Below are 26,289 nucleotides of genomic sequence, written 5' to 3' on the forward strand. Positions count from 1 at the left end.
TATATAACTGAAAATGAGGGAATGCCCCCACCATAAAATGCCCCTTCTTTCCCCTCTTTAAAAAAAAAAAAAAAAGAAAAAGAAAAAGAAAAAGAGGTGGACTGCCGAAGAACTCTCCTAAAAAAACAAGATAAAGATACTTGTAGTTTCTAGGGCACAAAAACACGTATAAATCTACTACCAATTTTCGGTTCAGGAAAGCAATTACAAAGCGCGCTGATTTTTGCACCGGCTCGAGATCGGTCATCATACTAGCAACTCCATCATATAAGATTCCGTCAGGATTAAACCTCCGATCTTTATCACAAAAGAACAAAGGCAGAAAATAAAATTTTAAACTATAGTAAAAATGCAAAGAAAACCAGAATTAATCATCAAAACCCCCCCAAAAAAAGTACAATCAACAAAAGGAAAAAAGGAATTGCAAAATATCTCGGCAAAATTGCAATGGGAAGAAAAAACCAGTACCTTCAGGCGGTATCGCGCCATGAGAAGACGGCAACGCCATACCTGGATCAGGACGAAAGATATTCAATTTTTAACAAGAAACAAGAAATCGTTTTATGAATACGTCATTCATGGACGTATTTGGAAAAACTAAATCCAAAACACAGAAACTGGGAGAGCTTGAAAATAAATTGATCGTGTACCTGATTGAGTGGAATGAAGGCCATGCTGTCAGAGCCCTTGTTGATACCGAAGACGGGTGCGGCGTCGACACCATGGATTCCGACGGCTGGACGGCCCTCCCCCTCCACTTCAAGTCAGTTTCTTCCATAAAAGCTTCACTTTTTTATTGGGAAATATTTTTTGTGAGAAACTTTTCACTGCTTCGAACGAAGCTATGTGAGTTTCATTTTTGTACACTACTTCAAACGAAGGTCGTATACAGCATGTGCGTAGTCTTTTTGTTATTAAATTATATATTCATTATGATTTGGTGCTTTTCATTACTACGTGGGGCATGAAGATTGGCCAAGTTCTTGTAGTCCTGTGCTTTCATCACTATTATTTTTGGAGGCGCATACATTTGCGATTGATCTCTGATCTATATTATAATTTGTTGCTATGATACAGCTAATTAAGAAAATTTTCCTCATATTCATGACTTAAGTTATATTTCTCATGTTATTATTGTTAAATTACATGGTTATTGGCCTTCAAAAAGCATTACCAGTATTTTGAATATTGAGGTTATAATTATGGGTTTTGTGGGTGTGTGTATATGTATGTATACCATTTAAGCTTTTTGGTAAATAAGAAATTCTTTGCTGGTAACAAAGGCTCAAGGGGTGGTTTTTGAGAATTTGTTGCCTGTACTGGACAGTTTTGTGAAGCTAAACCTTTTGAGAAGTTAGTGAGACATTTTTGCAGTTTCATCATTGTTTAGAAATGTGAATAAAAACTTGGGTAGGCATGTCATGAAAATCAAGATTGCTGAAATGTTTTGCTACTTGCTAGTACCAATGAGTCGATCAAGGTTGAGGATGCGAGCACAAAAAATATATCACTAAACACGCGTGTAGATACAAATTAGTATTATCAATGAAGTACATATAAGAATTCTAAACAAGTAGAGTTACACACTGTCACAATTACAAGCATAAGCATTCTTCCGCATTTAGAAAAAAAAGAAAGGTCCGCATTCTTCAGCAGAACTGTACAAAATCATATTATCTGATCAGTTTGAATACTCTCATGAACACTACGTTCAGCCGAATACAAATCACACGAGATCCACAAAACATCCTAGTACTATTTAACTGCCAAATAAAAATCAAACCTAAACGATTCACACAACATTCTAGCCCTGCCTTGCATCATCATTCACGCATCGTACACCATCCTTCCCCGCACCGTCTGCGTTGTGACTACCTTCGCCATCCTTCTTTGCAACGTGATCATCATCGCCAGCACAAGCATTTTGTGTAATCACTAAGCGCTTAATGTTCATCAAGGGTATTTTTTTTGCACACATCAAGGTAAACCTTGGCCTTGTAGAGCTGATTTTATGAATCTTTTATGATAAAAAACACCAGCTACCAACTGCAGATCGGCTCTCAGTACCTCTTTCAACCTTAGTGCACACATCAAGGTAAACCTTGGCCTTGTAGAGCTGATTTTATGAATCTTTTATGATAAAAAAAATAGAGTTCACCAGCTACCAACTGCAGATCGGCTCTCAGTACCTCTTTCAACCTTAGTTTCTTTCCCTGAAACCAATGCGTGTTCAACACAACACAAAGTATCGATGATCGATCTGTTAGAATTATTTATTTACAAAAGAGATGTGGCAGGGCAACTTCTTTTTTCCCCACCCAAAAACTCAAACTGTGCATAAAAATTTGATACCAAAAAACCATAAAAAAGAAAAGAAAAGAAAGATAATATAGCCGAAAGATACTTGTAGTTTTCAAGGCGCAAAATTTAACAAGAACATAGTCAACAAATAAAGGAACGGATACCAAAAAATCTTGGCAAAATCGCAATGGGGAGAAAAATTAGTACCTCCAGGCTGTATCACGCCATTAGAAGGCGGGAACGCCAAACCTAAATCAGATAAAAATATTTTACGTTATTAACAAGAATCAAAGCTTGCAAAACCTAACCCGAAACGCAGAAAAGATCAAAATAAATTCATCATGATGAAGAATCCTAAAAGTACGTATCCAAGATAAATAGAGCAAGCATCCGAAAAATAGTAAGAAATCAAACGTTAAAGGATTCACGATAAAGAAAACAAAAGTGGAAGCAGCATATCCGTGAAAGATCAGTACCAGGAAATCCTTGTGAGCTGGAGGCCATCGACAGATGAGTTTGGGAGAGATCCGTTTAGAAAGAGTTCTTCTTCTTCTTAGCGCTCGGCTGGATTATTATAGGTTACCTTTTTAAAAATTTTTAAATAAAAAATTGTGTCTCTGATCTATAATATTATAATTTGTTGCTATGATACGGTTGATTAAGAAAGTTTCCTCATATTCAAGACTTAAGTTATATTTCTCATGTCATTATTGTTAAATTACATTGTTAATGGCCTTTAAAAAACTATATTAGTATTTTGAATATTGAGGTTTATAATTTATATATATATATATATATATTAGTGACAAGATAACAAGATGACATTGATTAGTACCTAGGTAAAGTTTACTAATACTATGTTGTCCAAATTACTAATTAGAATCGGTTCTATAAATAATTTTTTATGGTTTCTTTTTATGAGAGTTTCACAATTCTATTTTTATGAGAGTTAAAGAGTTTCAATAGTTATTTGAAAATATTTCTGAAGATTATTGCAATAGCCCTTTGGCTAACGGTCATGAGTGGGTCAATTATAGAAGAAAAAATTTTCAAGCAAAGAAAGGTATTTTGTTGGAGCAATTACAAGATAAGTATCAAAATTTTCAATTTTCAAATTTTTTCAAGAATATCAGTTCATTCTCATGTTCATTCAAAAAAAAAAAAATTATCCTCGGATTTTATAATAGTTGCATCAAGGATACTTGGAGTACTCTGTTGGTCATCTCCAGTTTTTGGAGTTTGATGCATTGATAATCATCTAAGGTGTGAATTTGTACCTCTCATTTTTAGCATGAAATTTATATGGTATAGGAAATTGCGACCACGCTCCGATCCTGAAACCCAACACTGACTCTAGCCATAGTTGTTCTGGTGCTTCCACAAAATCAATCAACAATCATGAATTTTATGACAATGAGCAATATCCTTGATTGATGCCACCGATTGGGGTTGGTTATTACTCATTGCCTCCCTTTTCAACTTATTATGAAAGAGATTAAACCCAAATATAATGCAGCCTCTGTTCTTTCACAACTTTATTTTAACCATGATTAACCCCAAAAAAAAAAAGTTTTATCTATATCGAGCAAGCGATGAAAAATGACTTAAAAATAACTAATTACTTTGGGAGTTGAAAACTAACAAAGATTAAAATCTTGTTTATTTTACCGATTTGAGTTTTTAATTCTTGATTTCTACAGTTAAAAGTTTTCAAAAAATGTCACATTTAACTTTTTATACTACAGTTAAAAACTTAAAAAAAAAACATCACATCTCAACTCAAATTGAAAATTTAAATCCGCAAAACGAATGAGGCCTAAAGAAATGATAAATTCTTGCCAGCCAAGACCCAACTTGCATATGATTTTCTCCACCTATGGTGGTTTTATTAGCCACTAGACTTGCTAGTTTCCATTTTGAAAGGCACAGGATGCCGAAAATTGGAAAAATGCAAATAGGATAGGGGATCACGGGCCAATAGCCTGGAAACAAGAATTAGTAGCGTGATTGAAAGAGAGATTCGCATTCTAAAAAAGCAAAAAAGAAAAAATTTGTGGTAAATAGTTGATTTTTAAAAATAAATTAAATAAAAAGTAGATTTTAAAACTATTTAAAATAAGTATCCATTTACGTATAAATGATTCATTTATGATCAGAAAAAATGACTTAGATGGTAAAAAAAAACTTAAAAAAATCTTCATTTACTTAGAAAAAATCTTTTTATCAATCATAAAAAAATGTGAAAATATATATTTTTACTAGTCATAAATGAACTATTTTCAGAGTAATCGTACATGTTTATTATGTAAACTGCTATTTATTTTAAATAATTTTAAAATTTTATTATTTACTTGATTTAGTTTCACAAATGTACTATTTACTAACATTCTCCCGCGATTCAGTCTAGCTCTACGATGAATAGGGGCCAGTCTAGTACCGGTAATATGGGTCACAATACGACAACACGACTCGAAAAATACACGAATTTCACGAGTTAGGGTTGAGAAAAAAGAAGGCCGGGTTAGAATTAGGTCGACCTGAAATTGACACGAAAAACACGGGTCAATTTGGGGTTGGACCCGCCTAACTCAAAACACGGCACGAAACTCGTAAAAAAACAAAGAAATATATTTTTTTCATTACATATTTTAGATTTTATTATGAACTTGTGATATCATGATAGTTATACTCAAAAGCTAATAATATTATTTGTTTAATTTTGATGGATGTTATTGTATTTTAATGTGTTATGAATTTTAAGTTATTTCTAATATGTAAAAAACTAAAGAAAAATATATAATTTTCGTGTCAATTTTGTGTCACGGGTCATTTTTATGTCGTACCGCGTCAATCCGTAAAGTAATCGTGTCGTGTTCATATTACGGTTTTTAAAAAATTTCATATCACAAATCATGGTCAAATTAATTGTAAATTTTTTTAAAAAATGACTAAAATACGACACATGATACGAATTACTACTTCTAATCCTATCCATAACCGTAGCTGCAATGGTACGCAAGTCCACTGACTTGATTAAAATGCTCCATTGACTTTGAGAATGGTATTGACAAGAGTGTACCATAAAAAAGTTTAGAATCTTTTTTTTTAATGTAAATAAAAGATACACAACTCTTTCTTCCTTTACTGTTACAATTAATTTTATAAGGAAAAAAAGAATATTCTAATGAAATCCAATAAATGAAACATAAAAGATTGGATGAGTTGATTGTGATAAACAATGGGTTAGTGTGGGTGGCGACCAGTATTCCAAAAAACAAAATGCCATATGACATTTGTTACGCTGAATTTGGTCAAACTCGTATGGCACGTCATAATACCATCGCATCAACATTACCCCTTCGGCTTTCTCAAACTACTGGGAAGTATTTTTGGACTTATTTGGTTCAATAATTTAAATAGTAAAAAATTAAATATTTTTAATTAAAATAATAAAATTTAAACTGTAATAATTTAATTTGTGATCTAAATTATTGTTTAAATATTTAAATAAATTATAATTTAAATTAAAAATAAAATTTAAACTGTGTTTATATAAAGTATTAAAAACTGTCATTAAAGTTTTATAATAAATTTTATAAAATTTCATTATAAATGACTTTAAAAAATATGTAATATGTGAGAATTTATTCATCTTTTTATTATGAACACATTAAAAAAATAATATAAATCAGAATTAAAATAAAAAATTATACTATTTTTAATATTAAAATTAAAGAGAGAAAAAAAGTAAAATTTAAAATTATTGGACTGTTGACAACAATTCATATTATTAGAATTTAAAAAATGTGAATTCTAAAACCGGTTTGAATTATCTTGAATCATTGTTAATAGTTTAAATTGTTCTTGAATTATCCTCTCTCAAATACTAATTTAAATCTTAAACTAAAATTTAAATCCTAAACAATAATTTTAATTTGAGTCGTCAAAACAAGTGTGCTTTTTGAGAGAGTAGGTAAACATTTAGTTCATTGATTTGGAATTATAATTTAAAATAATTCTTAATTTATGTGTATTTTTTTTTTAAAAATACTATAACGAATTACGAACTATGAAACGAATCTTTATGCAACATTTCAACGTTCTCAAGAACAAAAAAAAACAAATTCTCTTACAACACCACAACCATTTAACGAGCGTGCATCACACTAACGATAGTCTATCCATCCATCACCGTTGAATCCAGCATATTACCAAACCATCCAGCAATTGGCGTGTGTAATTTAGCAAGATCGTCAAAATAAGTGTGCTTTTTGAGAGAGTAGGTAGATATTTAGTTCATTGATTTGGAATTATAATTTAAAATAATTCTTAATTTATGTGTATTTTTTTTAAAAAAATACTATAACGAATTACGAAGAAACGAATCTTTATGCAACATTTCAACGTTCTCAAGAACAAAAAAAAACAAATTCTCTTACAACACCACAACCATTTAACGAGCGTGCATCACACTAACGATAGTCTATCCATCCATCACCGTTGAATCCAGCATATTACCAAACCATCCAGCAATTGGCGTGTGTAATTTAGCAAGAGTGGACACTGCCCATTTGGCGCATCCTAGTCGTTCATGCGCATAATAAGAAAAGGGCAAAAAAAGAAAAAAAAAACTTGAAATTAGAAGTCTTTTTCTTTTATTTTTTTCCCCTGCTCCGTCTTCGTCATACTTACCTTACCTGCTGTGTGCACTTCCCTCTTCTGGGTCTTCGCAAAAAAGAAAAGAAAGAATTTTCGTCCCAAGTCCCCAAACTTGTGCAAAATAACCAGAAAAAAGCTTTCAATTTCCATTCACCCAAAAACCTAATACCTTCCTCTCATGGCGGCGCCGGCGACGACAATGCACGCGAAGTCGGACTCGGAGGTGACGAGCTTCGACCAGTCGACACCGCCTCGGTCGCCGCGCCGGCCGCTCTACTACGTCCAGAGCCCGTCGAATCACGACGTCGAGAAGATGTCGTACGGCTCGAGCCCCTTGGGGTCGCCGCACCACCACTACTACCACTGCTCGCCGATCCACCACTCGCGCGAGTCCTCCACGTCGCGGTTCTCGGCGTCGCTCAAGAACACCCGCAACCTCTCCGCCTGGAAGAAGATTCAGCGCGGCGAGGAGTCCGATCACGAAGACGACGACGACGACGACAGAAACGACTACGGCCCCGGACGCAACGTCAGGCTCTGCTTTTGCTTTGCGCTCTTTTTCGTCGTTTTGTTCACTCTCTTCTCGTTGATTCTTTGGGGTGCTAGCAAGTCTTACAAGCCTCAAGTTGTCGTTGAGGTAACAGCCTTTTTTAACTGAGTCGATTGAGTTGAGTATCATTGTTGTTTGTGGTATAAAGAATAGGAGCGTTGATTGTCATTTGTGTCTGGAGCAGCATGTTGTGTTTAGGCGCTTCAGCATTCAGGCGGGGAATGATCGAACAGGGGTGCCAACGGACATGCTGACGATGAATTCAACGGTCAGGATCTTTTACAGGAATCCAGGCACGTTTTTCGGCGTCCACGTCACCTCGACCCCACTCGAGTTTCACTACTACGAGCTCAAAGTTGCCTCCGGACAGGTATGAAAACTCGTTCCGACATTCCACCATTTTGAATACGAGAATATCTTTTTTATCCCCTGTGTTAGACCATGAACTGGCTTCACGTTCATGGGCAATATCGTAATTTCAGGCAGCCCAATTGTTTATGACTTGCTAGCAGTTATTGCATAGTTTTTGAGTGGGGTCAAATGTGGGCCGTTGTGTTTGTCCGCATTGGGAGGTCGGATGATGAGAAGAAGAAAGGAGTAGTCTCCTGTCATGTCTTTTATTTAAGAGCTGTCCGAAAACTGAAAAAGCCTGTCCTTCCCCTGACAAACGCATGATCTTAAGCCGCTGCTTATTGGGAACCGTGAAAGAACAGTCTCACCAATTCCCAGTTTTTCATTGGTCCCAAGGCCTCGTTTTATTTATAGATATTGATCCAATGGTCTCAAAATTTTTAACTTATTTTTTTTTTCTAACCTTTCAAAATGATATATTTAGATAAATTTTATAAATTTTAAACTTGTGTTAAGATGTCCGAATTTTTAAAATGTGTATGTTGATATTGATCCTAAGGTCTTGTTTTATTTATGAATATTGATCGAATGGTCCCAAAATTTTAAACTTCCATTTTCCAACCTTTCAAAAGGACATATTTGGACAAATTTTATAAAATTTAAACTTGTGTTAAGATGTTCGATCTTTTAAAATGTATATGTTGATATTGATTCTAAGGCCTTGTTTTATTTATGGATATTGATTGAATGGTCTCAAAGTTTTTAACTTCCATTCTTCCAACCTTTCAAAAGCATATATTTAGACAAATTTTATAAATTTCAAACTTGTATTAAGATGTCTGAACTTTTAAAATGTGTATGTTGATATTGATCCCAAGGCCTTGTTTTATTTATGGATATTGATTGAATGGTCTCAAAGTTTTTAACTTCCATTCTTTCAACCTTTCAAAAGGATATATTTGGACAAATTTTATAAATTTCAAACTTGTGTTAAGATGTCTTGAACTTTTAAAATGTGTATGTTGATATTGATCCCAAGGCCTTGTTTTATTTATGGATATTGATCGAATGGTCCAAAAAATTTTAACTTCCATTTTCCAACCTTTCAAAAGGACATATTCGGACACATTTTATAAATTTCAAACTTATGTTAAGATGTCCGAACTTTTAAAATGTGTATGTTGATATTGATCCCAAGGCCTTGTTTTATTTATGGATATTGGTTGAATGGTCTCAAAGTTTTTAACTTCCATTCTTCCAACCTTTCAAAAGGATATATTTGGACAAATTTTATAAATTTCAAACTTGTGTTAAGATGTCCGAACTTTTAAAATGTTTATGTTGATATTGATCCCAAGGCCTTGTTTTATTTATGGATATTGATCGAATGGTCTCAAAAATTTTTAACTTCTATTTTCCAACCTTTCAAAAGGACATATTTGGACAAATTTTATAAATTTCAAACTTGTGTTAAGATGTCCGAACTTTTAAAATGTGTATGTTGATATTGATCCTAAAGCCTTGTTTTATTTATAGATATTGATTGAATGGTCTCAAAGTTTTTAACTTCCATTCTTCCAACCTTTTAAAAGGATATATTAGGACAAATTTTATAAATTTTAAACTTGTGTTAAGATATCCGAACTTTTAAAATGTGTATGTTGATATTGATCCCAAGGCCTTGTTTTATTTATGGATTTTGATCGAATGGTCTCAAAGTTTTTAAGTTCCATTCTTCCAACCTTTCAAAAGGACATATTTGGACAAATTTAAAACTTGTGTTAACATGTCTTGAACTTTTAAAATTTGTATGTTGTGCTTCTTGAACTTTATTATTTATGTTAACGTGTTTATTGAACTTAATCGATTCAAGTATAGAATTTAAGTTTTGCTACAGTAAAAAACTTTCAGAAGCAATCACATTTAACATTTTTGCTATAATAAAAAGTTCTCAAATAAAGTCACATCTCAACTCGAATTAAAAACTCGAATCAGCAAACTAAATGGGCTTTTAATTCGTTAAATTCTTTAACGGAAATGCTTATAGATGCCTATGAACTTTGTCACTTCTGTGGATGGTATCCACAATTTTACTAAAAAAAATTGGAGGTGAAGGGAAGCTGATGATGAGATCCACAAGAAATCAGAGCAATGAGGAAAGAGAAAGAAATGCAGAAGTGGGGCCCACAAGATAATGGGACCTGTTCATTTCATCGATTCAAGTTTAAAATTAGGGTTTTACTACAGTAAAAATCTCTCAGAAACAGTTATAGTTAATTTTTTGCTATAGTAAAAAGCTCTCACATAAAGTCACATCTCGACTCGAATTAAAAATTCAAATCAGCAAACTAAACGGGCCTTTAATATACACTCACTGTCATTCCTTGTGCGTATAATCTGCTTGCTAGCAACTTTAATGTACACTCACTGTCATCCCCTGCCTACCGAATTAGTAAACTAAACAGGCCTTTAATGTACGCTCACTATCATTCCTTTTACGTATAATCTGCGTGCTAGCAACTTTAATGTACACTCACTGTCATCCCTTGCCCTCCGTTTAATTTAGATTGGGCGGTCTTTTAAAATTAGGCCTATAAGTATTCCGAATATGTAAGGTGCACCAGAAAAACTCCTTATGCATATATATTATTTTTAAATCTAAATGCGTTCATGTCATTTATTTTTTTACTTTTAAAAAAAAAATGAATACAAACCTGAAGAAACTCATTAACTTAAACAAATTTTAATGGTCAAATATCATAAATAAATAGTAATTTAATGGTCATATTAACATTTTCGTTCAAAAAATTGATATCATCAAGATAGAGGGAGAAAAGTTAGAGACATATCATAATTCGGGGGTAAAACAGTTACATTTTAAAGTTCAGATGGCATATTGACACAAGTGACAAAGTTTAGGGGGTGTTTATAATAAGCATTTCCGTTAAAAAACCCTTATGCATATATATTATTTTTAAATCTAAATGCGTTCATGTCATTTATTTTTTTACTTTTAAAAAAAAATGAATACAAACCTGAAGAAACTCATTAACTTAAACAAATTTTAATGGTCAAATATCATAAATAAATAGCAATTTAATGGTCATATCAACATTTTCGTTCAAAAAATTGATATCAGCAAGATAGAGGGAGAAAAGTTAGAGACATATCATAATTCGGGGGTAAAACAGTTACATTTTAAAGTTCAGATGGCATATTAACATAAGTGACAAAGTTTAGGGGGTGTTTATAATAAGCATTTCCGTTAAAAAACTTAACAAAATTAACTTCAAGAGGTATGTTGACACAAGTGATAAAGTTCAGGAGCACAACATGCACATTTTAAAATTGAGGGGGTATGTTGACACAAGTAATAAAGTTTAGAAAGAATTTATAAAATTTCTCTTTTTTTTTTTTTTTTTTTTTTTTTTTTTTTTTTTTTTTTTTTTTTGTAATGGTTCAAAGTGTGGACGGTTTTGATTTTTTATTCTTTTAGCTGAAACCCATTTTGAACATAAAGAAAGCTGGTTAATCACAAAAGTATGACTTTCTTAGCGAAAAAAATCACATACATAAAGAAAGCTGGTTAATCACATAAGTATGTCTTTCTAAGCCAAAAAAATCACATAAATACGGGTTCTAATTTTGAGCATTTTGTCAATTATCTATATTTACTTCTAGAAACTGAAAATGTATCGTTTAAATTAAAAAAGCTTAGCGTAATTCATGTGTTTGGAAGAGAAGTTGATATACGGAAGCAAAGCCTTTTAAGGAGAAGTTACAAGTGCCACCTTTCGGGCAAACACTCTACTTGAAAAAATGTTTCAGTAACACTATGACACATTGGATGATAAGCATCCTAATTTTTGTCATTGGATGATTGATAAAAACAAATGATCTAAGTTGTGGAAAAAAAACACGGCAGCAATTTGATAAAAGCTGAATTATTTTAACTGATAACAGTTTTAACCTTAAAAAAAGAGAGGAATGTACTTTACTTTAGTCAAAACATTAATCTAATTCTATTTTAGAGCTTCCGAGTTATCTGAAGTATTCATTTATTTAGTGGGAAAAAAGGGACTACTGAAACTGGAGTGTATTCAGAGTATTGTTCTTTTTTATCTTTTGTGCATGTGCTTGTGTCGTGTTGACGTGTTGTTGGGCAAATTTATCAGAAAATGTCAAACGGGACCAACGTAAATGCGGGGAAACCTACCCATTTAGTAGTAGTTTTGCAGAAGATGTATTATACATTTTTCTTAGGTTGGAAAAGAACTTGCTTATTCGCTCTTAGGAATACAATGTCCACCATCGCCCTTTTTCTGCTTAGTAGGGCCAACCTTTTGCCCTTTGCCTTTTGGAAGTAGTGTTTGGACCAGATTTTCCATGGGCAATGTGGTATTTTAGCTAGTTTACCTTGGCTAAGTTGGTTCCCAAAAGGGCTCCTTTTTTTTTTTTTTTTTTTTTTAAATCAAGGATGAAAAAATGGCCGAAATTTCAGAGTACTGAATTACGTTTAGGATAAAAAAATCTGAAATAGTATTAAAAATATCGAGAAATACCTCAGTATTTAGATTAGATGAATCTATTGATATTTGATAAAGTTAAGCGTATCTTTTTTCTAATATTTTGGAAAGTATATGTGAAATATTGCTAAAAATTAATACTCAAAGGTTTTCTTAAATAATAAAGAAAAGTATGTATCTATGTATGTATGTATTAAAACTCAAAGGTTTTCCGTTATGTTTTGACATATTCTATCCATATGGATATTTTTCTTGATATTCACTTAAATATATGATATTCACTTAAATATAGATTGCTACTATTCCAATCCATGTGGATAAATTATTCGTGGTGTAAAAATGAAGGGAAAAGTTTTGATACTAAAGTAAGCATGATATGTCTAACTTTGGACTTTTAGTTGGTACATTATGGATTGGATTTGCGCCTTTTGCCAAAGTTTTAGGTACTTCGTCCCTGCATCTACATCCGCTAGTTGGTAAATAACTGCTTTATATATTTATTGAATGTACATTAAATTTAGTACTTCTATCTTGCTTTATAATCAACTCTTTTTTTGCCTGAGAAAATTACAACAGATGAAGAAGTTTTATCAACAGCGGAAGAGTCACCGGACGACAGTGACCACAGTGCTAGGGTCCCAAGTGCCTCTTTATGGTGGGCTCTCAGTTATTGGAGGTGCTAGAGATAATATTGATAACATGGTTGTGCCACTGAACCTGACATTTGTGGTGAGATCCAGGGCCTATATTCTCGGAAAATTGGTTAAGTCTAAGTTTTATAGAAGAGTCAGATGCCCTGTCACCCTTAAGGGCAACAAACTGGGCAATCCCTTTAAAATGGTGGATTCATGTATCTATCACTGAATTATTACTCTTTTTTTTTCAAAAAAAAAAAAAAAAAGTTTCTTAGTCGTTTTATATTTTGCAGACTGCATCTTTAGCCTTTGACTAATTTTTTTGCTGTCCATTCACCTCCAAATTTGTTGTGTCTATTTGTAGAGGTTTCAAAAGTACGGCTATAGCCTCATGGATACAAACATTTTGTAACACTTTGAAAACTGTAATTATATCGTGATCTAGTTGTATTTCCATGTTTTGTTCCTTAGAATTTGTTCTTGAGTGAAAATTTTTTGTGTTTTGTTAATTATGAAATGTCTTTTGTGAGTGTCTTTATGTGGTAATATCTATATATTGTATTGCTTTGATACTTGGCTTCTATTAGGATTGTGTTATGTATCTTTCTTAAGTTTTAACATCAGATGTTGTCTTAAAAAGTGCTCTTTGGTTGGTTAAGCAGGTTAAACTTACTAGTAAAATCTAGTTTCAGGACAATAGAAAATGGCTTTATAAAGCCCTTAGAACAAACTACTTTTCTTACGACATTGCAGCAGCTATAAAAACAAACTAACTAGCGTAGACACAGAATACAAGCACATGAACTTATTCACTAGAACACAGAACCATAAACACAAAACAAGCAAATTAACAGCTTAATCAATCTTCTAACAGTTGTTCGAAGTTTGTATTCTAGTTGTCCTTTGGCTTCTCGTCGTCCTTGTGCCCCCCAGGCAGCTTCTCCTTAATCTTCTCAAGAATTCCCTTTTCCTTTGACTCGCCTTCGGTGGACTTTCCATAAGCAGTGCACTCCGCAGGATGAGCGCCATGATCTTCTGCCTTCTTGTGCTGCCCGGGAAGCTTTTCCTTAATCTTTTCCATAAATCCCTTCTCCTCTGGATGAGTCGCTTCTGCTTTCGTACACGCACTGGCATTATGTTTCTTCTCGTGCTCAGTATCTTGATCTCCTTCCTTTTTCCCTGATATCTTATCCTTGATCTTATCCTTCAACCCCTTCTTTTTCACCTCCCCATTTCCTTCTTCCTCATCACTACTAGACTGCAAGTTTTCCAAGATAAAATTGACATTTTGTCAAAAGATGATAAATATTGGCAAGTGAAATAAGTAGTGCAATGTGGCTTACCGACCTAGAATCCCCGCGAGACTTTTGAACCTCTTCCTTGTGAGCGTGGCCCTCGTTTTCTTTCTTCTTCAAGAAATCAAACATCCCGCACCCGGTGTTGGCGGTCCCACTTCCATGCTCTTTCTGGTGCTCCTCGGCCATAATGCCAACCTTAGGCAATGCTAATGCAACGCAAACAATGCTCTAAACAATATTACTTGAACTGATCAAAACATGATTTAAGGACCAAGGCATACTTTGGTATTTATAGAAGAAGCCAAGCCAAGGCTGATGATGATTCAAATCAATTAGAGAGAGAGAGAGAGAGAGAGAGAGAGAGCACGTGCGGGTCACGTGGTTAGCACTACATTATGGAATCAAAGGATGTACAATTGGGGTGGTCGGTTATTGGGAGGAGAAAACCAAGAAGGGTCGGTGGGAAAGGTGTCTCATGTCTGCACTAATCAATCAATTTTTCGAGATGAGGAGCTTTCTCACATATTAGTACGAACATCACGTGCATGACACGATCTTTAATTTTACAATCAATTTAATGAGGCACATTAAATCTTTTTAGCTTTCGCATTGATTCACGTAACTAGATTTTCTCGCTCTTATGAAGCGAAGTAAGAAAGAAACAAGGGTTTCAAATTTATGCTAATTAGCTTACTTTGTATTTTTATTAATTGAAAATATGGTTCAAATCTAATGGCAAAACCGGATTTAGGGAATGCAGCACTGTGCTAAGCTTGTTGGGAGACAAAATATTTAGATAAATGGGCTTTTAGATTCGACGTTTGATAGTGGAAATAATTATTATTTTATAATATATTTGATTAGCTAATATTATTAGCGAAAGTACTAAAAAACCCGCGAAATAATCAAAGCGTGTGCTTGTTTTCGCCCCAAGTAAATCCGTTTCTTTATCATCCAAAATATATATCAGAGTAAACTTTGGTCTATCTTATAGATCGTTGTAACAATACACATAATCTTGCCGTATAAATTAAAGTCATATCTGTTAATTTTGGAAGTAAATGTGTCTTAAGGATTGAAAAAATTGGCATTTAGGCCTTTGTCCGCCAAGTTCCATATTGCTGAAACAACTAGCAAGACGCACAAAATAAGGCCCAAGCAACCAAGCCCAATATTGACAAACCACATTGCACCATTTTGGCGAGGTTTCTTGATTGATATCCACATGAAACATGGATAGGCATATGTCAAGGGCATTGTGAGGCCTCCAATTAGTGGCGCCAAGCTTCCCAAGAATGGAAAAGCCACTGATATAAGGTAAACCAGACCTCCAAACAAGAGACGGATTGCTGTGCGAACCCACCTTGCGCATCTCTTCTTTCTAATGCTTGTGTATCTCAACTCCAAATTGTCGAAAACTATCATGGCATATATTTGGAATGTACTTATGCCGTTTATTATTATTAGGAGGTAGATTAGGCCCATCACAAATTTGGAGATGTCTTGTCTGTGAAATTCCGATAGTGCCCTCAGCATTCCTCCGTCCGCCGGGATCTGCCATTTATTAAAACACATCACTTGCTCGTCGTAATATAAAAATGAACCATGTTTAGGGCGCCAATAGTATCCGAAACTATGTGGATCCCACAACATGGGTTTTATAGATGAAGTTCATTCTCCATTAATTTGTGTAGTTTTACAATATTGGGGCTCCGAAGCATTTATCTAGAAAAATTCATCCATGAAAGTTCAAAAGAAGTGTACTGACCTTGTTTCCATAAGCCCAAAATCCGGCTATGGCAAGGGGAAACAAACACATGGCTATTTGTAGGTATGATACAATGACCCCTGCCCACATTGTCTTATGCGATGAGTGTTTTGGACTTGAAGGCAATGTTGCCTGCATTAATTGATGCATCGATCTTTAGCATTCTTTGCCAAATAACCAAAATAAGTAGTTTCAACAAATGACAATAATAATAAACACATGGATCACTAATATCTATGGATGCATTAGAAAAAAGATGAATAAGTTCATACTTGAATCTCAAGGATGACGTTATGGCCTTTAAAAGAAAGAAGAATGATTCCAACGGCATTGAAAATAGAACCAAATTTGTCCATGCCAGACTCCTTTGTTTGGAGGGGTTGGTAAGATATATTGTTGGGCCTATCTTTGCTTATGGGAAGGGCCCAAAGGATCGAAGTATAGCTAAGGGCTGTGATGGCTCCAATGAGTGAGACCCTAGTAATGGAATTCAAATTGGGAAGCTGAGCCACCAGAATGGCAATGCAAGTGAACACCAAGAACCACTGCGCCCCGCTCACTGCCTTGCCGTCGCATATGGCATCCGCCCCATCACCGCACAAGTTTCGGTAGAAAAGTTGCATTGCTCCGCCTCCATTGATTATTAGCATTGCACATGTTCCTCCTGAGAGATACATCACCGGGAATATGGCTAGTAACTTCCCTAGCTTTTCACCTGCAAAATAGTATTACAATTAAGTGGGTGTATAATTATAAATTACATGTTATTTAAGTTGGGATACATATTAACTTTCTCAAGTAGGTGGGCCGTGACTAAAATTTAAACTATCAAAAATTCAAAAGGCCCACTAAAATTTAAACTATCAAAAATTCAAAATCTATGTACCCTCAGTTAAGGGTGGCAATTAGTGTTAGTGAGTCGTGTTCGCGTCAATTTGTTTATTAATCATGTCAAAAAATATCGATCTAAACACAATCGGTTTATTAAACGTGTGAAAAATGTCAACCCAAACACGACTCATTTATTAATCGTACTAAGCGTGTCAATCCGTATAACCTGTTTAAATTAATATATTAAATGAATATTTAATATAATAATGATTTATTTAATACGGTCAAGACAGATTTAATATATTTATTGGTCAATTTATATTTTCTTTTAAGAAAAAAAATGAATTTTACCTACAAATATTAAAATTCACATTATTTGTATTTAATATGACATATAAACTTTCAAGTTATATAATATATCATTAAATTACAGATGAAACATATAGTTAATCATGTCAATTCGTGTTAAGAGGTCAGGCCTAACCCAACTCATTTATTAATCGTGTTAATTATGTCAATCCGATTATAATTCAAACTCATTTATAATAAACTTATACCCATTAATTTCATACCAATTTTAAATCATCGCTGTATCACTATTTAGATCGCCGGCCATACCCTCAGTGATCATCACGACGAAACAAACGTATAGTTAAAAACGTAATAAGTGGGGTTAGTTGACTCTAGGATCTATATCGTTGACTGTTTGTTACGTTGTCTATTTTAGGCCTTGTTCGGCAGAGTGGTTTTTGAGTGAAAAACTCAAAAAAATGTAACTCGAGTTATAACTTTATTTGAGTTCATGTTCTTTTAAGTTTGAATTTGAGTTTGAACTCGAGTTTGGAACTAAAACTCGAGTTCAAGTTTCCCCTTCAACTCGAGTTCAAAAACTCGAACTCAAGTTAATGAACAGTATTTTTTCTATTATTAAAAATGATATAACTTTTTCGTTTTAATTCTGATTGAGATGATTTTTTTTTTCTATGCGTTAACAATGAAAAGACGAATAAAACTAGACCCATATACCCCATTAAAATTTTTTATTAGCATTGAGTTTTTATTAAAATACTATCTAAATATAAATTCAAGTTTTAACTTACTCAAACACAAACTCAAAAAAGATTATTATCTCAAACCATAACTCAAATGTACATAACCAAACACAAACTCAAATTACAACTTTAATTCAAGTTATAACTCAAACTCAACTCAAAATTTACACTCAAATTACCTAACTCAAAAACATCAAAAGAACAAGCCCTTAGTTTTGTATTTTTTTTTTGTTTTATTTTGGTGTTTGCTTTAGCTTCACTTTTGTCATTGTTTTGCCCCCAGATAAATTGCGTCTATGGTAAAGTCGCTGAGGATTCATTCCCATGTTCATTTTTTCGTTTTCTTCCCTATGTTTTCACGTCGATTAAAAATTTATTAATAAAAATAATTTAATTGATAAGACAATCATAATAAAAAAGGACATAAAAAATAGGAGATAAGAGCTTATGTTAAGCACTTTATTATGTCATGTCAAAACAAATACATTTTCATGTAAAGGACTCTAATCGCTAAGATTATTTTAACCTCGAGGATTCACTTATCCCATTTTGTCTCCCAACATCTATTTTTTCAAAGTTTTGATATTGCAATTTTTTTTTTTTTTGAAACATACAGTTCTAACCCCAATATTAATAGACTGTTTATTTTCAATGGAATCTATTACACGTGAAGATTTTAAGGGAGACAAAGTGATAAAAATAACGCATGAAAAGATCAAAAAGAAAAAATCAATATATGGAATAAAAAAAAAATAGATTGTGCTTGATTAGTATATGATTTTCTTTTTTTTATTTTCAAATCTACCCCTTTGGTTTTTAATTTTTTTTATGGGCTTTGGGTTTTTTTAATAGCCCATAAAAATATATATATTTTGGTATATGGTTCTTTATGGGTTTAAATTTGATTTTGCTGCCTTTTTTTTCTCTCATAAAAATTTAAAATTTAAAATTTAAAAGTCATAATAAAAATCACTTTCCTAATTTGAACTTATATACTATATAAGCCCCAAAAATCTCTATTACAATCTCCATCTATCATTTGCATACTACATTTTGTTTGAAAAAAGGACAATTTATTAACAGAGGGATAAAAAATGTATATTTTTTGAAACATTAAGGTACTTAAGTTAAAAGTAAATATCATCGGTCATCGGTGAATGTGAAACAAAAGAATATCCTCAAGTGTCATCAGTGAAACATTGAAAAAATCCTATGTGTTATGGTTAGGGCGAGGTACGAACCGAAGGCAGTAACACTGAGGTGGACATATCTACTATAACGAACCCCAGAATCAGCAGATTCGTGAAGATTGACGAGAAGCCATATGGTGTAGAGCTGCCACAGAAAAGCCAGCGACAAGCATATGATTCCCCATGCCCTACAACCATTACAAAACAAAGTATTTAAAAAAAAAAAACAAAAACAAAAAAAAAATCTCCTCTGTTTCCTCGCAAGAAAAAAAATAAAACCATATAAATTGAAAGGCAAAAAAAAAAAAAAAAAAAAAGAAAAAGATAGTTATGTGACTTGTGCAACGGACCACACATACATTTCAAGATTGTGATAGGTCAGAAATGTATCGCACAATTTAGTGGCGGAGCCAACCTTTAGACTTAGTAGAGGCGTATATTAATTTTTCTTTCTTCGGAAATAATTAATAAGAAACAAAAATAATTAATTTTAAATTGGCCTTCGAAAGTAACAGTTCTCTTACTTTAGCCCTATAACACAAAATAACACAAAACTTTCTCTAAACTTCTAATAAATTACAACTTTAATACTTACGACATTAAGGCATCAATATTTTAATGGTTTGAGTCATTTGTGGCGCACTTAAGTTTTTGGTGTTACCTACTCATTATTCTCTAACTAAATTAAACATAATTTTTTTTCTCAATCCAACGTGGGTGTCACCTACTTATTGTAATTACCCTACTGTATTGCCTTTTATGAATTTAATATGTGACATGTATGTGATTAAAATCGTTAAAAATTTTGATATCTAATTGACGAAAGTATCTACAGTATAAATTATAATAAACTTTGAAAAAAAAAGCATATTTTGCTATTTTGAGTTGCAAGGAAAAAAAAAAAAGATAACCTCTATGATTAGTGGGATAAAATTAGTTTAAATAGAAAGTAGTGACACGGTATTTTTCAAAAACTACCCAATACATGTGTAGAAAAGAAGATCATAAAATATATTTTAATAGATGACAACGAATTTTTATGTATTGAAAATGTCCTATAATATATTTATTTTAGAGGGGGCTAATTTGATTTTTTTTTTTTTTGAGTGGGGGTGAAATGGAAGGAACAAAATTTTTAGAGTTAAAAATTAATACAAACGAAAAATGCCGCCCCCACTCGTCCATGAATGCCTCCGTCACTGTTTGACATGGACTGCTGATGGGGATCAGTCGGCTTTATTTTTTTTGAAAAGAGTCGGCTAAATTTTCTGGTTTACGATTAATACAGTTGATGGAACGATATGCATAATCCCGGGAATATTCAGCTGATCGAAACAGCTTGGACTGAATGTATATTTTAGTAGTCTAGTAACATCGAATTTTTGAACTCATTTTACAAGTTTGAACTCAATTGTTTTATTTCACCAAAAAATATAATAAACTCGATTTATTTCAATTGTGACCTACTATACATATATATTGCATATACATATATTATGTTGGGAATCATAACTTATATTATGTTTATGTTAGCAGTGCTCGTGATGCACATGATTATCTTCTAAAAAGGAGAAAAACAAAGAAGAGAAAAATATTGGTACTAATTTCTTTTCAGCAAAAAGAAAAAAAAAAGGAGAAAAAAATAAAGAAAAATAATGGTACGTTTTTCTTGACTTGGAAAATTTTGGTAGCTGACGTTTTCGTCAATTTGGCAGGATTGGTAACTTTTGTCTTGCTGGAAAGAAATTGATGGAACGTTTAGAAGGAAGATTCGGAACCTAGTTAGAATTATGATTCGTGATTCGTTACAGTATTTTTTCTCACAAAAAATACACGTAAAATGAGAATAATTATAAATCATGGTTCTGAATCCATGAACCAAACGTCATTTGATTCTCATTTCATGCACTGGCGGAGGCATTCATGGACGAGTAGGGGCTGCCGCCCCGACTGATTTTTTGTTTGTATTAATTTTTAACTCTAAAAATTTTGTTCCTTCCATTTTACCCCCACTCAAAAAAAGAAATATTAAATTAGCTCTCTCTAAAATAAATATATTATATGACATTTTCAATACATAAATATTCGTTGTCATCTATTAAAATATACTTTATGATCTTCTTTTATACACATGTATTAGGTAATTTTTGAAAAAACCGTGTTACTACTTTCTATTTAAACTAATTTTATCTCACGAATCATAGAGGTTATCTTATTTTTTTTTTACCTTGCAACTCAAAATAGCAAAAAACGCTTTTTTATAAACCGACGAAATAAAAGAGTCAGTACTAAACATACCATCCAAGTGTTGCGAATGCGACGGGCAATATCAGGGCCTGGTACCCAATTCCAGAGCACAACAAATGAAAAACAGCAGAGAAAACACTGCCATTCCTCGACTCTGTTATGGGAAGCCAAGAGTCCTGCGGATTCAGCTCTCCGCCGGGCCAATGCAAAGAAGACGACGGAAAACCGATCACCTGATCTCCCGTGGGACTGTCTGTGTTAATACTATGGATTCGAAAAGAATCAAAGCTTTTTGTTGAGCCGTTAAACGAAAGATCTCGAGAAAACGAATCTGCAATTACACCGCTATTGCAGTTCACTATAACAACTTCTCCCATGGCTGGCTTCACACACTCCTCAATCAAAACTTGTATAACTAATAAGTGAAATAAAAGGGGAAAAGAATAGACTTATTGTGGATTTTGGTGGGGCAATTCATCAAACATTTTGTGGGAGAATTATTCGAATTACCTTGTACCATTATGTGAGAACCATTTATATATAGAGGAAATCAGGAATATCGTTGAGCTGAGGCGTGCGTGACTTGGCTTACACATAGGGAGTGACGTCATTTGCTATGATATGTGGTGACGTAATCAGTTTTGTCGGAAGAGATTCACATCCAATTCCAAGTTTTTTTTTTTTTTTTTTTTTTTTTGGAAAATTTAGCTATCCAAATGGGACTTTAATTAGCCAAAAAAAAAAAAAAAAAAAACAGAGGAAATAAGAAAAAGAGTGGGGGAGGTTGGTTCCTAGAAGCAAATTCTACGCCTTTTGGTTCTTATCTCGAGATTGATTGAAACTTTCAATTGTGAACTTGCTCTCTCCACCGGTAACATTCATGAACCTACTTGGTAAATTGGTTAATGTAGCGGTTTAAATCAAGAAGGAAGTACGGAAATAACACTTTTAAGATGTCAATAAAAATAAGGAAAATTTTCTGGTACACATGGTTTATTGACATATTAAGTTTGTTTAATCGTGAAATTTGTGAATTTTTTATTTTTACGTTGGCAGATTTAACAGTTAGAAAATTTAATCTACTGATATGTTAGTTTACAATAAAATGTTCTTAAAATAAATAGCATAAAATTTTAAGAAGATTAAAAAAATAAAAGACTTTCTCTGGTGTTCCTTCTTCTTTAGAAATATTGGTATTCACTGCTTAATCGTTAAATCTGTGTATTTTTTATTTTTACGTGATTTTATGCAAATCTAACAGTTAGAAAACCTAATCTACCGATATGTTAGTCTACCAGAGAAATGTCCCTAAAATAAATAGCATAAAATTTTAAGAAGAATAAAAAACACAAGACTTTCTTTGGTGTTCCTTCTTCTTTAGAAATACTGGTATTCATTGCTTATCAGCCATCAAATCTGTATTAAATCTTATCAAAAGTCAAATCATAGTGAAAATAACACAAATCTAACGGGTTATAAGCATGGAACAACGGTGTTATAAAAAAAGAAAGTACTCCAAAGAAATTCTCTAAAAATAATATGGGTTAAAGAAAACATTGAGAGCAAAAAGGGAGGGTGTAAACTCTGAATGGAGAGGTTTTGTTAATTTGATAATTTGAACTAAGTCTAAAAAAATATTTGCTAAATGCTCATTTGTTTGCATTTGTTTTTTTAACCATTTGAACCTATTTACAAAATGGGCTCTCAGTACTATCTTTTTGAGAAAAGTAATGATTTGTCATAGTTTTATACATATCTATTATTTAAGTCATTTTTAATAATTAAGTACTATCATGGTCTTTATTTTTTCTTTATTATATGAATAACAGTTATTTATAATAACTTTTTATTTTTTAATAGTGTTATAAATAATATGTTTTTACTATTTTCAGTGGTATTTTTGTCACCTGAACTTTGATTATTAGGTTTGCCGTGTTAAACGCTTAAGAAGAGAACTTTTGAGTTTTCCAATTTTATATGTGACGTAGAAATGCTTTTATTTTCGAGATAGAGAATTTAGTTGGGCATTATGTTTAAGCTATCACATTGTATGAAAATCATATTAAATTTAAAAAATACATAATAATCTTGCACAAAGAATATAGAAAAGTATGTCAATCAGTAAAATTTCGTAAAGTAAAATTGTATCTTATTATTATTAATGTAAAAAAAAAAAAAAAAAAAAACTATATTGTCAGAATCACATGATGGCTAGGCATGGAATTTAAAATGGATTTAAAAGGGCTTTATTAACTTTTTAGAATGGAACTCTAAAGTCTTAAAACATTTCAAAAGTAGAGTCGCGTCTACACGCAACATGAACCAAATGAAAAAGTGAGAAAAGGTTTGAGATCGTGATGTCTGGAAAAATCATGGTGAAAAATGAACACTATTGGAAACTCCATGATAAGGCGGAGTTGAAATGTGTTGGTTGGATATCTCGATAGAGTTGTGATCCTTCTAATTTCCCAGTTTAAAAATGATGAACAGCTAAGTCATGTTTGGAATGTGCAAATAAAATTCCATATTGGCTGGCCAAGAAATTAACAATGGTTTCATTAGGTTTTCAATACTCTTTAAAAGTTAACCCAACATATACCATATTAATAGATTTCCTTCTTTTATTAATTTTTTAATAGCCTTCAGAAGACTCCAAGTAACCTACCATGCATAGAATTATGGAAGAAGATGTGAACTCTTCAAACTTTCAGGACCGCCGGCGCCGGCAATCTCAATTCTCAAGACTTTTATTTCTTTGACTTTCTTTGGGAGTGAAAATTTTCTTTGAAAATATGCTGTTTAATTAGTTTCTTCTCCTTTGACGACCTTAATCACTCGCATTTTATGCATAGTTGACTCATCACGTAGTAAGGACAACAATTTTTCAGAAACGTTTTTTTTTTTTTCCTATTCAAACAGAAACGTGTATTTTGTTTATAAACAAATGCTATATATGCACTTACATTTAACTCAGTTTAGTCTTTAATTACAGCTGTTCATTAGTGTCAGCTACATTAAAATATATTCACTAGGGGACCCATCGCAACGAATTTCCTTTGTAGTTTATATTATATAAACAAAATTCATTTGATGGATATTGAAGGATCTCAGATTCATATTAGTATAATGAAGAGTGTGTGTTTTCATGTATATATCAACATATATTGTGCTTAGAATATCCATTCTCATGATGCACGTTTTTTTTTCAGCACTTTGAATAACAATATTATGTCGTCCCTCCATTTATAGAAAAATTATAAATTGGACTTTGGATGATATTGGGAAAATTTTATAGAGGAAGTGGTTCGAGTATATATGGATTTCTAATGTTGAGCATCACAAAATAAAAGGCCAAAATTCGACGGGACTGTTCAAAAGAAGTCTGAAGGAATGTCCTTTTATTAAAGGAGCATAATATTTATGCCTTTTTTTTAAACCACTATAAAATTTTATTCTTTTAACTCTCTTATAATATTTCAACTTACAAACGTCAAAATTTTAAAAAGTGAGTAAAGAGGAACAAGTATCAAAATTTTTTTCAATGTTTGATCTCAGAAAAGATATTATGCAAACATGCAAATTTGTATGTTGAATATCTATAGTATTTGAAAGAGCATGATCAGCAATAATGAAAGATTCACTTTGACACATTCTAGTGATTAATTAGAATAATATTACATAGTACTAAATGTAGTGTCACGTTCCAAAATTTGACAATGTAATGTCGCGTGCTCACAAAGTTCACTTTATATGCAAGCAAGGCCTAGGTAAATCTGTGTAATGTGCCTCTGACAGAAAGTAACAAGTTTATTTTGCATGAACACCCTTTCAATTTTACGAGTTAAGTAATTTAATTCATTAACTTTTTTCTTGATAATTACCCCTTAAACTTTAAAATTTATTACAATGTTAGTCAAATTGAAGATGAATTTAAAACTTTAGATGATATCTTCTACGTGAGTATTTAATAAGAGTAATTAATATCTTTTTGCATCGAATTGATCCTTATATACGAATCACGAATGAAAAGTGTTTTGAAATTGGGAGTTAACCGTTTTGGGAGAAAAATTAGGGGTCCCCCAATTTAAAAAAATTCATTCATGATGTAATTCGATGTAAAAAGATCAGAATTATCCTTATTAAACACTCACATAAAGGATATTGTTTAAATTTTTAACTTGGTTTTCAATTTGATTAATAATGCAACAAATTTCAAACTCTAAGGGGTGAATTGTCAAGAAAAAAATTAAAGGATCAATTTGCCAAACTCGTGAAGTTGATGGGGTATCCTTGCAAAAAAAAAAAAAAAAAAACCCCACTTAGAATGTGCTGAGTTTTTAACGACACTATAGACAACAGTTTTTTAAGAAACCATTTCAAATAAGATGAATCTTTTAATCCTCATTTTGCTGTAGTGGTTCATATATTGTGCCATTATAATCCTTGTGCCCTGTGGTATATATCTACACTGTGCTGTAATTAGTCTTTGTGATCCAGGTTCCATGTGCCACATTTAATCCTAGTGGTATATGGTTAATTTAATGCCACAATCAACGTGTGGTTCAAGTATAATGCAACAATGTTAGAAAAGACCTCTGTAGTTTAGGTTCAGTGCCACGTACGGTTCAGGTTCGTATGATTTTATAGTCAATTACCATACACAGTTTAGAAATACAATATAATAAAACTCGAAAACAATTTGTCTTATAGATATTAATGAATTCCTAACTCATAAGTTTCAATTAAAAAAAAAATCATTCAACATACAATTAAACCAAATAATAAGCTTGATTTAATTTTTCAATCGTAATTCCAATATCAATTCTCGTGTCAAAGTGTCCACTTTATAATATAATATTTCAAGATAACACTGTTTGACTC

At 32.5% G+C, this 26,289-nt stretch overlaps 3 protein-coding genes across 3 annotated transcripts; 1 reads left to right on the forward strand and 2 right to left on the reverse strand.

Annotated features, from left to right (window-relative positions):
* The first annotated feature begins 6,903 nt into the window (after nucleotides 1–6,903).
* On the forward strand, nucleotides 6,904–13,440 carry LOC21397487. Its single transcript, XM_010105002.2, has 3 exons — nucleotides 6,904–7,597; nucleotides 7,695–7,880; nucleotides 12,964–13,440. The coding sequence occupies exons 1-3, from the start codon at nucleotides 7,139–7,141 to the stop codon at nucleotides 13,249–13,251; spliced, it is 933 nt and encodes a 310-aa protein (XP_010103304.1). The 5' UTR covers nucleotides 6,904–7,138; the 3' UTR covers nucleotides 13,252–13,440.
* Nucleotides 13,441–13,677: 237 nt separating this feature from the next.
* Nucleotides 13,678–14,562, reverse strand: LOC21397488 (desiccation-related protein clone PCC27-04). The gene is made up of 2 exons (XM_010105003.2): nucleotides 14,366–14,562; nucleotides 13,678–14,280 (listed from the first exon to the last, which is right to left on the reverse strand). The coding sequence occupies exons 1-2, from the start codon at nucleotides 14,504–14,506 to the stop codon at nucleotides 13,915–13,917; spliced, it is 507 nt and encodes a 168-aa protein (XP_010103305.1). The 5' UTR covers nucleotides 14,507–14,562; the 3' UTR covers nucleotides 13,678–13,914.
* Nucleotides 14,563–15,240: 678 nt separating this feature from the next.
* Nucleotides 15,241–21,903, reverse strand: LOC21397489 (lysine histidine transporter-like 8). The gene is made up of 5 exons (XM_024170059.1): nucleotides 21,460–21,903; nucleotides 19,213–19,349; nucleotides 16,361–16,803; nucleotides 16,089–16,220; nucleotides 15,241–15,874 (listed from the first exon to the last, which is right to left on the reverse strand). The coding sequence occupies exons 1-5, from the start codon at nucleotides 21,783–21,785 to the stop codon at nucleotides 15,389–15,391; spliced, it is 1,524 nt and encodes a 507-aa protein (XP_024025827.1). The 5' UTR covers nucleotides 21,786–21,903; the 3' UTR covers nucleotides 15,241–15,388.
* Nucleotides 21,904–26,289: the final 4,386 nt, after the last annotated feature.

The sequence above is a fragment of the Morus notabilis genome, unplaced genomic scaffold (assembly GCF_000414095.1).
Source record: "Morus notabilis unplaced genomic scaffold, ASM41409v2 Scaffold629, whole genome shotgun sequence".
In the NCBI taxonomy this organism is placed as follows: Eukaryota; Viridiplantae; Streptophyta; class Magnoliopsida; order Rosales; family Moraceae; genus Morus; species Morus notabilis.